The 14,122-nt window shown below is 34.5% G+C and overlaps 1 protein-coding gene across 6 annotated transcripts in view; it reads right to left on the bottom strand.

Annotated features, from left to right (window-relative positions):
- The window catches only part of LOC145670290 (bridge-like lipid transfer protein family member 3B), a 549,193-nt gene that overhangs the window by 18,454 nt on the left and 516,617 nt on the right, over positions 1 to 14,122 (bottom strand). For all 6 annotated transcript variants that reach the window (XM_081738747.1, XM_081738745.1, XM_081738748.1 and 3 more), the window contains one exon: positions 11,684 to 11,831. In XM_081738747.1, coding sequence (XP_081594873.1) covers positions 11,684 to 11,831 — 148 coding nt within the window. The remainder of the gene's footprint in view (positions 1 to 11,683; positions 11,832 to 14,122) is intronic.

Here is a 14,122-nt window from a genome sequence, read left to right as displayed (position 1 = left end):
CATACTGTTAAATTTATACATTGAGTCTGTTTCATAAACATTTTAATACAAACTCCAAAAATATCAAATTAAGCTGGGCGGTGGTTTGAAAACGTGACGCCTTTTGCCTCAAGCTATTTTGTAAAATAATATGAAAAGCATAATTTTCAGACAATTACATTCTCAATGGACTGATTTAAAATATTTTAAATGTAAAATATGTCTTTCGAAATGCACAGTTCCCATATTACTTGAAATATTCATTTAGCCCAAATACTAGTGCAAGCCTTATACTTTCATATAGCGCTTAATTCTTTGTTTAATAACATGAAAAATATTCACTTTCGGACAATTAGTATTAAAGAGAATATATTTCGAATTTATTTTCGAATAATGCATAATTTCAGCTTTGTTAGTTTTTCAAACGATGTCATACACTTAAACAAGACAAATACTAACCTTTGGGCGCAAACACGATACACCTTTCTGTTACTTCATGATTTAACTTATTTAAGGAGAAAAAATAGTTGCTTTGCACGTTTCTATCACCTATCTTAGGTGAGAAAGGCATAGTTTTCTTCATGCATATTTAAGAGTCGAAGGCAATCTTGATTTATGACGTCATATACTTTCGCCTCAAAGAAAAGACAATAACTTATGTTACTTTTTGATTCTACATATGAAAAAAGATATTGGTAGTTGTACGTTTCTATCGTTTCTCTAATGCGAGAAATAAATAATTTTCATAATCCGTATGTAAGCCATGGCGCCATACTGTGTTTATGACGTCATATACTGGCTTGTAGACACAAAGGAGAGTCAATCACATGTTATGTCAAGATTTTTTTACATCCAAAGAAAGAGATTGGCTTTTGTTGCATGTTTGTATTATTTTTTCTGTGGCGAGAAATTTTCACTTCTCGTACCGGAGATAAACCGCGGCGGCCATCTTGGATTTATGACATTATAAAGGGTTTTCAGCACGGACAAAAGATAAATACTTGTGATTTGCTATTCTCCACGTTAAAAGGAATATACTGGTAGCGGTACTATGTTCCTATTATCAAAGGGCAATGGAACTACAAATGCCATATAACTACATCTACGGATACATTCGAACATTATTCACGAAAGTTCGACATTTAGTCCTACAAAAAATTGAGTATCTCGGTTATTTGTTGAGATACATCAATGATTCTGGTCGCGTTCGAAAGCTATTGAAATGACCTTTGACGATTATATCAAAGTATTTTCCCATAATCATAGCAGTTTCAAAGTTATTTGCTATAAAACATAGAAAACCGTTTTGAAAATAAACATTTTTCCAGTTTGAGACGCCATATTTAAAAATGGCGGCAATATAAGGCAAGTACTTTTAATGACAATAAAGGTACAATGTATTCTCTGCAAAATAAAGGTAAAAGGAAGTTTCTACCTTTAATGGTAATGGAGTTATACATTTTTAAACTCAGTTAAGTCGAAATTCGTTTGCGGCCATATTGATGACGTCACATACCTAAAACAAGACCCCCGCCGATTTGGGTCTATATCAGGATTTACTTCTTATTAATAGGTCTATCATCCCTGAAAGTGGTATGTTGGTATCACATTTTGCACAATTCGGCCCTTTTATGCTGCTAAGCTACTAGACTATTAAATCAAGGTCACTCCATAGTGAAGGAAAGATCATAAGAGCAGGTTGTCTACCTAATAATTATTCGTAGTTGCAATCGGTCAACACTGACAATGGTAAAAAGAATTTAATTAGTTTTTCGGGATACAACAGAGGTTTATAACCTTACGAATTACAGGTCACAACATTTTGCCAAAGGAAACTCGAATCCTTGGATAATATCTTAAATGCAAATCAATTACAGTATGTTATTATCTTAATAGTCCTATTGAAATGGGGGGACAGTTTTTTAAAGTTTATTTCTTAGAAAGAAGATAAGATAGATAGACGGAAAGAAGATAAAAGATACAGAGGAAGATAGAACGAAAGACGTAGTCAGAATATTAAAAAAAGATGTACAGCTATCGTGCTGGTTTAAAGCCAAAATGTTTGTATGAAAAAAAGCGGCCTTCGCCATACAGGCCTACAAATCTGCTCGTGGATTCGATGTCCTGTGATATGTCATAAAGGGAGTAGTTGGAGTAAACTCCCACTTTCCAACATACCTTCCTGTCGCTGTGTCCGGCTAACCGTCGCACGAGGTCCTGGTTTACACCAAAGTGGTCTCACAGCTCTTAATTTAGAGATTTCTTGCAGCAGCAGCAGCAATAATAATAATAATAATAATAATAATAATAATAAATCATCATCATCATCATCATCATCATCATCATCATCATCATCATCATCATCATCATCATCATCATCATCATCATCATCATCATCATCATCATCATCATCATCATCATCATCATCATCATCATCATCATCATCATCATCATCATCATCATCATCATCATCATCATCATCATCATCATCATCATCATCATCATCATCATCATCATCATCATCATCATCATCATCATCATCATCATCATCATCATCATCATCATCATCATCATCATCATCATCATCATCATCATCATCATCATCATCATCATCATCATCATCATCATCATCATCATCATCATCATCATCATCATCATCATCATCATCATCATCATCATCATCATCATCATCATCATCACCACCACCACCACCAAACGACTCCCCAGAAACTAAGGAGAAGAGATTAAGTTAAAGATATGGAGTATATAGTTCAAAACTTCATAAGTAATGAAGTATTAGAAACGGGGATAGCCAAAATAACAAAAAGAAAAGTATAAATAAAAGAAATTTTGTAATAGCAAGTTGATTTGGGCCGAAACCTTGCTATCGCTACCATTCCGCAAGTGTGTGAAACCTTGGACGCCTGATTCAAAACAATTTCAAAATTAGAAACCGTAATAGTAATACAAGGGGTAAGGGATGGTGTCTGATACGAAAAAATCTTCCGTGCATAACTATCAATGTTATATTATTATCCACCCTACTCTATATGCGAACATCAATACTTAAAGAGAAGGAAAAAAAGAAAGAAAAAAGATCTTTCGCCTGAGGCTACCACGCAGGTAAGTCATTTGTGACGGTGAAAGTTTACTTCAACTAAGCCATTATGCATTTACAAAGTATTCCATCTAGTAAAGATCCGATTATATACCAAAATATTAAGAAACTAACACTGCATGCGTCCTTTAAATGGAGTAAAGGTCAACTTGCACTCATATTTACCACTGAAATTAAACTAATAGTAGTAACTGAATGTACATTAACAAATTCATATTCCGCAAGAAGACGAAACTAATTATCAATCACAACATCACTTTTTTCACTGTTCCTACAATTTATTTCAATCGCGAAGCTTTTATGTTCTGAGTGGTTGGTATAAGACAGTCAGGTCCTAAAGTGTAGATATTACCCATCATAAATACGGGATTCTATTAGTACGAACCATAGATGCGCGGGTCACTGTTTGAGGAATTTATTATTTTGCACTACCATTTCTGCAACCACATAAAAGAAAGAAAATAATACGACCATAAACAGAGGCACAGAAAATAATCGGGCATACATATACAATATGGGGTCTCATTATTGACGATACTCATTACTTATTTATTTATTATTATGTATTTATTTACATTTACTCACTCATATCTTTATTTCATAAGGGTACGTACTCGAAGACACCCAAAACGTTAAAATTTGCCCAAGGACTGCCTTTAGCATTTCTGTCCGATTCATTTTACAACCACACATGCCACTATAAAAGAGTACCAAAGTACTAAAGCTACTTTTTATGCTCTGTAATGGAATTTACATTAAAGACCCTAAACTCGAATAAAATATTTCAAGCACTAACCATCGCATGTATAGGTTCGGACTACCCACTGTTCACTTATACCAACACAGACGGACCATATATATATATCTCCACACTTTATGATCTACTGTGTAACATATATTTCAACTTTGTGCTATTTATTTGTAAATATCAGTGAATAAACATTATTTGGTAAATATAATAACTGCATCGGCGTCGCGAACCAAAATTTCTTACTCGCAATCTTTCTGTACGCATACACTGAAATCCACTATTCTCATATACGTAATAATATGTCTACTCGTTCATACATTGTTAGTGATAAACGTGAAATTGTTTCTATTTAATTGTTCAGCCATTTGCTGTTACACGCGCTGTGAATATACTGTTGACGACGTGTTTTCAAAATTAAACTCAATATCAAATTCACAGGGTTTACTAGAATTTTGTAACATGTAAAAAAATTAACCGAAATTTTGCTTTTCCAGATCACTAAATAGATTCTTCAACAAATGACTTACAAGCCGCAATAATTAATTCGTGTCAGGCGGCGCTGCTGTAGAAAATCTTGATCTTGTACTAGTAAAAGTACCGTGCAATATAATCCATGCATCATACTCTTTGTATCAACAAATAAATATCTGAAACATTCCATAAAGTACTCTTAGCTATACTAAAGGTATGCTGAACGCAACACTATGCGACGTTACATATTAGTTTATCCGGAAAACAGAAATTCAAATATATAACTTCATAATCCACTTCACACTTATTCACAGAATAACATATACTACAAATACACATATAAGTACAAACATCTACATAACATAAAACAACATATCTACACTATCTACGAATACTTTGTTGAATTTTGGGAGTCAAATGTTATAGTAAGCGGCTCTAACGTGGGAGATGGGTAAGCGAAGACAAAAGTCCTTGCACCTGAAACTGAAATTTTACATTTTGGTAAATTAGATCTTACCCAATAAGAGAATTGGGGGAGATTCCTTTCCAGAGGAAAGAAATCTTCAGTTTGTTATTCAACCCATACTCGAAATCTTGGGACTGTCAGATGAACTATGGATAGATAGGAGTCCCTGTCAAAATTTACTCGTACATGTTAATATCTAGGTTACGTTATATATATATATATATATATATATATATATATATATATATATATATAAAAATCCTATCTACCTCACAAAGCTATCTAGTTGACAGGTTACCGGACCTAACAGGTTTCGGAAACTGAAAGGAAAAATTTCTTGCACTGAAAATTTTATTCTTCAAAGTTTAATACATTTGGCTCACAAATCCGAAACTAGTATTCACTTCCACTTCGGAACCTCGCAATCTCACTTTGAACATGTTAACATAGCGTCAATTTGGGATTCCATATTTACTATAATTAACTATCCTTTTCACTGGTTTTTCAGTATTCCCGGGCTCCTCGTAACTCGATAGTCCTTTATTTCATACTAGAAAACTATTGTTACCTTATATCTTGTAGTTTTCCAAATAATTCTACTAAAATTGAGCAGCCAGTTCAACTGCGTCTTGTCATATCTGCGACGAACACTCTAGTACAATATACAGAAGCGCCAAAAGCCCTGAGGTATATACTAATATCGAATCACAACGAAACAATTGCGCTGGTCGGCGTTATAAAGCGAATAGGAAGTGGTTTAAAACTGGATACAACCAGATTTTAGCAGGATCTGGATATCTCATCGGGCTGAAGGGAGGTCTTTAGTATCCTACTAAATTCTGGATTGGTGAGAATTCAGGGGGGGGGGGGGAATCTTGAATATATACTGAAATATGGGTTATATTGAAATAATATTATATGCTATCTAATTGTCCAACTGAGCTGCTCATATACAGGAGAATTTCGAAGAAAATGATGAATAAATGATTGAAATTATCTCCCGAAACCTAAACACTTGAGTATTCTTGAACTTCCTACTGTATTTTGTTCGGACGAAGGTCTAAAATGAATTTAAGATATAATCTACAAAAATCTATACAGTAAAATATAAGTGTGTTATCCAATAATATATAGTCGGGTACCAAATTATTGAGACAAGGAAAACAGGATTAAAAGATTTTTTTTATACTAATGACACTGTGACTAGTCCGTTACAAGAGTATGGAGACAATTGTAGAGTATGAACGAAATTATGGAACTAAATAAAAATTGAACGTTCTTAAGGAAACTAAGATCATGCTACCATTTCATACTTATCAATGTGTACAAAATAACGTAGAAGGTTCGTTCCTGCAATTTGATGAAACTACCCAATTTAATTCTAGACAATTTGATATATCTGTAATTATAGCTTTTCAAAGTGACAGAAAAGATAATCAGACTAAAGATCCTAGTAAATTTGACCATTGTAAAGTGAAAAGTATTTATCTTAAGAACGGCTGAAATGAATAGTTTCCTAAAGAAAATAGGAATTCAGATATTGCTAATAATGATTATTTTAAGATGTATGAAGAATATATTGCATTTAAGACAATAACATGTGGAAACACGAAATGTATTATGATCCGAATTCATTAAAAATATACCAATGTATGTGATTAATTGTAGTAAGAGGAAGATATACTAGTGAACTGGAGAACAAATATAATAATTGTAGTACATTTTGCTGACGCTGTAGCTAATAATACAACTTGTTACGCAATTTTAACTGGTCAAAAGAACTTTACTTATGATCCTAAGAATGAGAAACTAGTAGAAGAGTTTTAAGTTATATCGTAATATGTTTATATATTGACCTTTATGGAGTATTATCTATAAAAGTTGAATTTAAAGATTTTCTAGTCATATTTATTTTAAAATAAACTTGCAAACTTAGAACAGACACCAGTTATAGGATTAAGAGTTAGATTTAGATACAGAATATGAGATTGTAAAGATGGAAAAGATAAAAATTAAGTTTGGTAGCATTATTTTAGCTGAGTGTGAAAATTTTAAAATATTTTTTCCATCTGGATTTACCAAACATATAATAGATAAAATGATAAATGGCATAGTTAAAGATGGATTAAGAATTAAATATACTGGATTAAAAGATAATTATCCAACTGTTCAGTTCTGTGTTAATGAAAATGAATAAATTATTTGAGGATTTTCTATATAATAAGAAATAGCTTCCTATTTAAACAAGAAGAATGATATTAATGTTTCAAGACCTATTAAGTTACAAGATTTAGAGAAAGGTAAACAGTACGAAGTAACATTTTGGAAATTAATTCAAACACAATACACAAGTGAAAGAGTTTTAGTGTATTTAGATGTGAAATATAAGACATTATTACCACAAATATATAATGAAGATACAGAACAAGTGTTGAAAGATATGAAAAATATAAGCTGTTTGTAAAATATGAAGGCCTCAAACATTTAGATAATGGATTCAAACGTCACTGATTATACTTTAAAACTGAACCTAAGATGTGAAAGCATTGAAATTTAAAAAAAAAAAAAAAAGTTTTAACAAAGAAGTGAGTTATTAGGGTGGGACCTTAAAAGAAAATTATTCTTACAAGTAATTTTAATGTCATCATAAAAGATGTACAGCATAAAACGCAAGTTGTATTTGTAATTAATGGATGTTTATTTTCTTTGAACTATGATCAATAGACTGAATTTAAGAGATCATTATTTCCAATAGAAAATGAGGTTAAGAAAAGATTCCATTGTCAATATACTCAGTTGTAATTAACATGTAATTGTGTAAAATATAATAAGTTCTACGGTTTAGTAGCCATAAAGAAACAATTGTCAAAAATGTACTAAGTTCGTAACCCTCGTATATAAACGTCTAGATAGATCTCATTAAATAATGTTGAAATATACATATTTTATTACGTCTCTGATAGTTTTATATTCTTTTGAAGAAATGTACCCATATTATCGCGCCTGAATTAGTTGGCATCATTAATGGGTCATTTTGTCAAGGAATCTTCCCTGGTGCATTAAAATTCTTAGCTGTCTAAAAATGATGTAGAAAAGAAACACAAAACTAGCGTCCCATTTCACTTTCGTTTATTTTTTCAAAACTTTCTGAAATACTAGTGTGTAAGCAAGTGCTAAGTTTCATTAATGAATAAAACTTAATTTCGAAATTCCAACACGGCTTTCTAAAAGGCAACTCCACAATTACTGCCATATATGAACATATCAGGGTAGCTATAACACCTCTTGATCAAAAAAGACAACCCTATAGCCATATATTGTGAATTTTTCAAAAGCTTTTGATTGTGTAGATGATGATAGTACTTTTTGGTAAATTAGAAAAATATAGCATATAGGGTATTGGTTTGGATGGTTCAAATCATACCTGTGTAATCGTAAACAAATTATGCAAATTCCTCATATGGACGAAACAACTAAAACTCTGCGCAAAATAAACTCAAATGAACAAATAAATAGGAAAGGTGTTTCGCAAGTCACTTCTATGACCTATACTCTTTCTTCCGTATCTTAATTATTTATCCTTAAGTATAGAAAATAGATCATCAGCAAATATACTTCTTTTGCTGATGATACAACGCTACCTGGAACTAAAAATAAACAGATAGCTTGCAAGAAGCCCTTGATCTTACAATTTATGCACTGGTTTTCTGTAAATTTGAAACTAAATGTACATAAAACAAAGTTTATCTATATTTACATCACAGAACATCAAATCAACTACCACAGATATCCATGAATCATGAAGTATGTATACTTACTAATACTGTAAAATTTTTAGGTATGTATATACATTATAAATTTTCAAGACCGTTAGTAATACAGGCACGTTGTGCATACACAGCAATGACAGCTCGTTCTGTGTCCAAGAGAAATGGAGGTATCGGTGCATCTTTCTTTTCTTCCTTCTTTTTTAAGTTTTACGTCCCATGGTTATGCCGACTAGGCTAAAGGGAACGATGATGATGAGAAATGAAGGAAATGCTGGAATGAAGAAGGTGGGAGAAAACGGGAGAACCCTGAGAAAAGCCACACGCACGGTGTTTGGCCACCACAAAGTTCACTTGGCGCGAACTTGGATCAAACCAACCGCATGCACTAGAGGTTACCGAAGCAGCCTGTTTGTGTATGACCTGTCATCTGCCGCATATGCCTGTCACTTGTAAACAACGTCGTGAACGAACGTACAGCCAGGCATTGTTCTAGAAATTCCGTTCGGGAGATGTGTGCTTTTCGAATGAACCTCGCAGTGGATGGCCATATGTTGAATGACGAGGCTCTGAACAGTCATCAAGGAGGACAGTGGAGTAACATGTAATGAACTTAGACAGAGGTTCCATGTTTCCGCTAAAATAGTGCACCTGTATGGGATAGGGAAGTCATACAAGTAAAGCAAGTGGGTTGGTACCTCCCACATTGTAGGCAGCCAACGAAGAACAAGTGACAACTAGCTGTTTGTCCTTGCTCACTTGGCACCTGAACACACCCATCTTTGATCGTTTACTCAGTGGTGACGAAAATTGGGTCCTCTATGACACTCTCAAGCGTACCAGATATTGGTTGTCGCCATGTGTTCGTCACACCTCTAAACCGCCTCTGCACTCACGAAAGATTATGCTCTCTGTATGGTGGAATTGGCGGCAAGTGGTTTATTAATAGCTCCTTCCATCAGATCAAATCATCGCTGGTGACTTCTACTCTCAGTAGTTGCAAAGGCTGCAACGTAATATTGCGACAGAAGCAGCCGACATTGGTGAATAGCAAGAGTCTACTGTTCTTGCACAATGCCAAGCCACATGTAGGAAAGAGGACACGGGAGATTCTTCAGCAACTTGCCCGGGGAGACACTGTACCATGCACCATGTTCACCGGACCTTGCGCGATTACCAACTGTTTCATTCCCTCGACAACTACCTCCGTAAGAGATTCTTTGCAAATGAGGGAGACTTGTGGAACTCACTCACGGACTTCATTACATTCACGACCATCGAGTTTTTTCATCAGGATATTGTACTGCTGCAGAAAAAACGTTGGCAAAAAGTGTTGGATCGTAATGTAGATCACTTCGAAACCTAAAGGTTCCGTCTTTAATATGAGAATAGAATATAACGTAGTACAGGGACATAGTTGATTGTATAAGGTACCGTCCACTGCACTGCTATTTATCACTGCTCTTGAATCGCAATAACTTTTTGGTTACTTTATACAATCAATTATGTCCCTGTACTACGTTATATTCTATTCTCATATTAAATACAGAAGGGGGGGGGGGGGAGGAAGTCGCAACAACTTTAGAATATATCGAAAAAACAAAAAATGTCATAGGAATCATTACAAGATCACTGAAACGCATCAAAGGCCCAGTTAGATTATTATTATTTGAATGATTGAATACGATGCCAGTTCCTTCTTTGTACATATTAGAATTACTTACAATTTACTTGGATAATTTGGATCTTATTAAAAGAAATGGTGATACTCAGAACTACCTTACACGTGGAGAAGATAACTTATATACTGTGTATTATAGAAAATCTGTATACACAAAATCACATACTTATATGAGTGTAAATCTATACAAGCTACTTGGATATAACCTCACTTCACTTTGTCATCGCAGTGATCAACAGCTATTAAATAACACATTTTATAAAGGAGGACGACGAATATAAGGGACTTATTGCGCATCTTCGGAAAAAATATATCAAATATTTGCAAATATATCCCTATTGCATATATCAAATAGTAAATACAAATACGAATATGCAGATATATACAGTAACTGAAACAATAATTAAGTCCATATATATCATTATCATGTAGATCGTAGAAATGGCTTAGCATATATATTTTTCAAAAGTAGTTAAAACAAAAGCACTGTATTTGTTCTACGTATTCTATCTGCATTAAGTGCTGATGAATTCTATACATTTTTTTACAAACGTACGTGTAATATGGTCTACAGAATGATAAATCTAATTTAATATAATGTAATCAATATTAATATCATTCTCTCTCTGTCTTTTGAAAGGACTTAAGCTAAAACTACGGACGTCTGCTCAACACAACGGTACTCACATCACTTCTTTTGTTCTTATATGTGCTTATTTTTTATTTCTGCACGTGATAACTGCATCTCAACGACCCAGTTAGACTTATTATTAACAACATATTAGTTAATGCCACATATACCAGTATCTAATCTCTCACAGTCAAACTCAAATCAAGTCGTCTTCGTCTATAACTATTAATCATATTAATATTATATGTTCTAATATCTCTCTCTCGTTCTGTGTGCATATCTTAATATTAAGCAAGTCCATTTATCTCCCGTGGGTCTTGGTCCAGTTATAAGAGAGACTCGTAGAGTGATCTCATACACTATACGATTTTCAAAAGGCATAAACTAACAATACCCTGACTTCAATGGCCATTACTTGTAATAATACTCCTACCGCTAGTCCAGCGATTCAGATTCCACTTTTTGAGTTTAGCGTCCCACGATTATAGACCGACACAAAGGGAGACAGTGATAATGAGATGGATGATAATGGTGGAATGAAGAAAGTGGGACCAAACGGGGGAACTCCGATAAAACGTAAAGACACGGTGTTTGACACTACAAAGCGCACTTGGTGGAGCTGGAATCGAACCAGAGACTCCATGTGCCAGAGGTAATCGCTCTACCACAGCCATCGCGGCCCCATTTTTACTATTGTTTAACATTGTTTCACACATAGTGTTTGCATGTGAAGAGAAAATAAAACTAAGAATATCAATTAATTTGAACTAAAAATTATATATATATATATATATATATATATATACCTCAGCAACATACCTAGAGGCTCTATGTAATATACTCCTGATAGGGATCTCGAAATCTGCAATTTAGGAATGGAAACATCAATTGGCACTGGTCCTGGAGAAGTAATGTTGCTTGAAGGTCTGTCTTCTGTTAAGTGCAGCTCAATGTTTTCCAGAAGTATCTGCCCAAAACAAGTTGCGTGTTATTTACATAAAGCACTGGCTCAAGATTTAACAAATTATAAGCAATTACAAATGTTGACACTGGTACTAAAGTTAGCTTCGTAACGTGATAGAACCGTTATAGCCTTAATATATTCATCCACACTTCAGCACAATACAAAGTGATATACATTCTGTTATTAACTGTGGACAGTTGGAACACTAGTTTTGAAGGTTACCCTTCAAGATGATAGCAGAAGAGACGGGCAAGACGGGTGTAATAGAGTGAGGTGTTTATTAAAACAGTTTGACAGTTACAGCTCTAATAAGAAGGGATAGATCACAATCTCAACTATAACATCGGACCATATACAAATACCGCGACGAGAGACTACTGAGGACAATCTCAGTAAGGTCGACTGCGCGGAAACGGAAGAATGCAAAAATAGTGGTGGTGTGCATCCGAAGAAAATCCTGGAGGAAGACATGTTGTAATGAGGCATGAGCTAAATATCTAAAATGTTGATGCCCCGTGTGAGAAGTGATTTAGAACTAAAAGCTTACCGCGGCAAAGTACTGGTTACTTTCTCACTTCACAGCTTAAGGTTCAGAAGATGCAAAAATCGAAGAGATTCCTTCAGGGTTAAGCACAGTGGTTACACGAGGGATTCTCTTCACTAATGAGAATTCCTTCAGAATACAAGAGTATTTCAATCTCAAAACAAGTATATGCCTCGTGTGAAAAGGCCAAGGATACAGAGAATCCATCATCCCGCTTCAATTATGGTTTGGTGATGGTGTAGAGGAGAGTCCTACAATGACAAAATTGAGCTCCACTTCCGTGGAAATTATGTTAAAACGTTGGGTAAAGCGTACCAAGACACAGTTGAGTTAAATTTCAGTTTAGCGTCCTTTCAGCAGCGAGGCTATGTGAAACGTGGACCTACTGATTAACGTGGAATACGAACCACATAAGCTCCCACCGGGAATCGAATCCGGGTCTCCCGCGCCAAAGGCGCGTACGCTAACCACTTAGCCACGGAGGAGCTCTACCAAGACACAGTGTTGGAGCCTGTTATGAAATCTTGATCTTCCCCATATTCCGTAATGAGCAGAAGAACTTTCAGCAGGACTCACTACCTGGTCACAAATCAAGAGAGAGTCGAGTGTAATCTTCTGAAGGTAGTGGTGGATTTTCTGATAAAGACCGTTCGTGCCATGATTGATGCCTGGCGTAAGAGGCTTAAGTCCTGTGGGAAAGCCAGATGAGTCCACTTCGAGAAGAGACAAGTGCTCTGTGATCGAAATAACTGTTGGTTTTTCACATCCAAATTTTATAAAAATTAGCTTGACAATTGTCCTCGTGTTACACTATTGACTTTGTAACATAAGTTACATCTCTTAAAGCAGTATGCCATAATGATTTTTAACTTTTAACACACGAGAAGCATTAAGTACAGCGATTCTTAGTTCTGCTGATGAAATTAACGAGATTTTCTCGGTGCAGCAAACATGTGCTACAAATATATGTCGAATTAACTTAAAGTCAAAGTGTATCTAAGCTTTGGGGTGAATTGTAGCTCGTGTGAAATCAGTACCACAGCTGACCATGATGCTTGAGAGTTATCATCTGACAATTTCTGAGAGTTTTAGAAATGAAATCGTTGTTCTAGACTTATTTGAAATGCCTGACGTTACAACACAGCCTGATAGGACTCAAATAACTTCGTCTAATAAGGTTTACGTGATAGTTACGGCACAAACTCTGAACTATTATAGGTATGAAAACATTGTAAATGTAATGTATTTACTAGTTGTATCGCATGAATCTGCTCTACTTGCTCCTATGGATCTGTAGTTGAACCAACTTCACATCTACTCTCAAGCAAAAATTGGATGTATCAGCCATTACATCGATCAACAAGTACGTGAAAAACTTAACATAAATTTCAAGGAAAGAGTGAAGTCCTGAAGATAAAGTCATGTGTGATATACTGTACATCGGATGTCGTCTTTTATTATTAGATCGGAAATTCACCCATTATAGTGATGTAAAAGTATTCGCCAATTTGAAAATACAAAGTATTTTTTTAAGCATATTAAATCTATAGCTTTTATGGGACACACTTTATTTCATATTATTAATCATAGAAATGAGGTAGTAACGAACCGAATATGAAAGGATATACCTTAAATTTACATGTTTCTACAGATTAAGGCACAGTAAAAGACAAAGCAAATAAAAACACAAACTAAGTATGGAAAGGAACAGAATATGAACACATACACACCCAAAACTAAAGAGATAAAC

The sequence above is a fragment of the Thermobia domestica genome, chromosome 14 (genome assembly GCF_964235325.1).
Source record: "Thermobia domestica chromosome 14, izTheDome1.hap1.1, whole genome shotgun sequence".
NCBI classification, from domain to species: domain Eukaryota; kingdom Metazoa; phylum Arthropoda; class Insecta; order Zygentoma; family Lepismatidae; genus Thermobia; species Thermobia domestica.
Note: the sequence above shows the minus strand (reverse complement) of the source record. Positions and strands in the feature narration are given on the sequence as shown.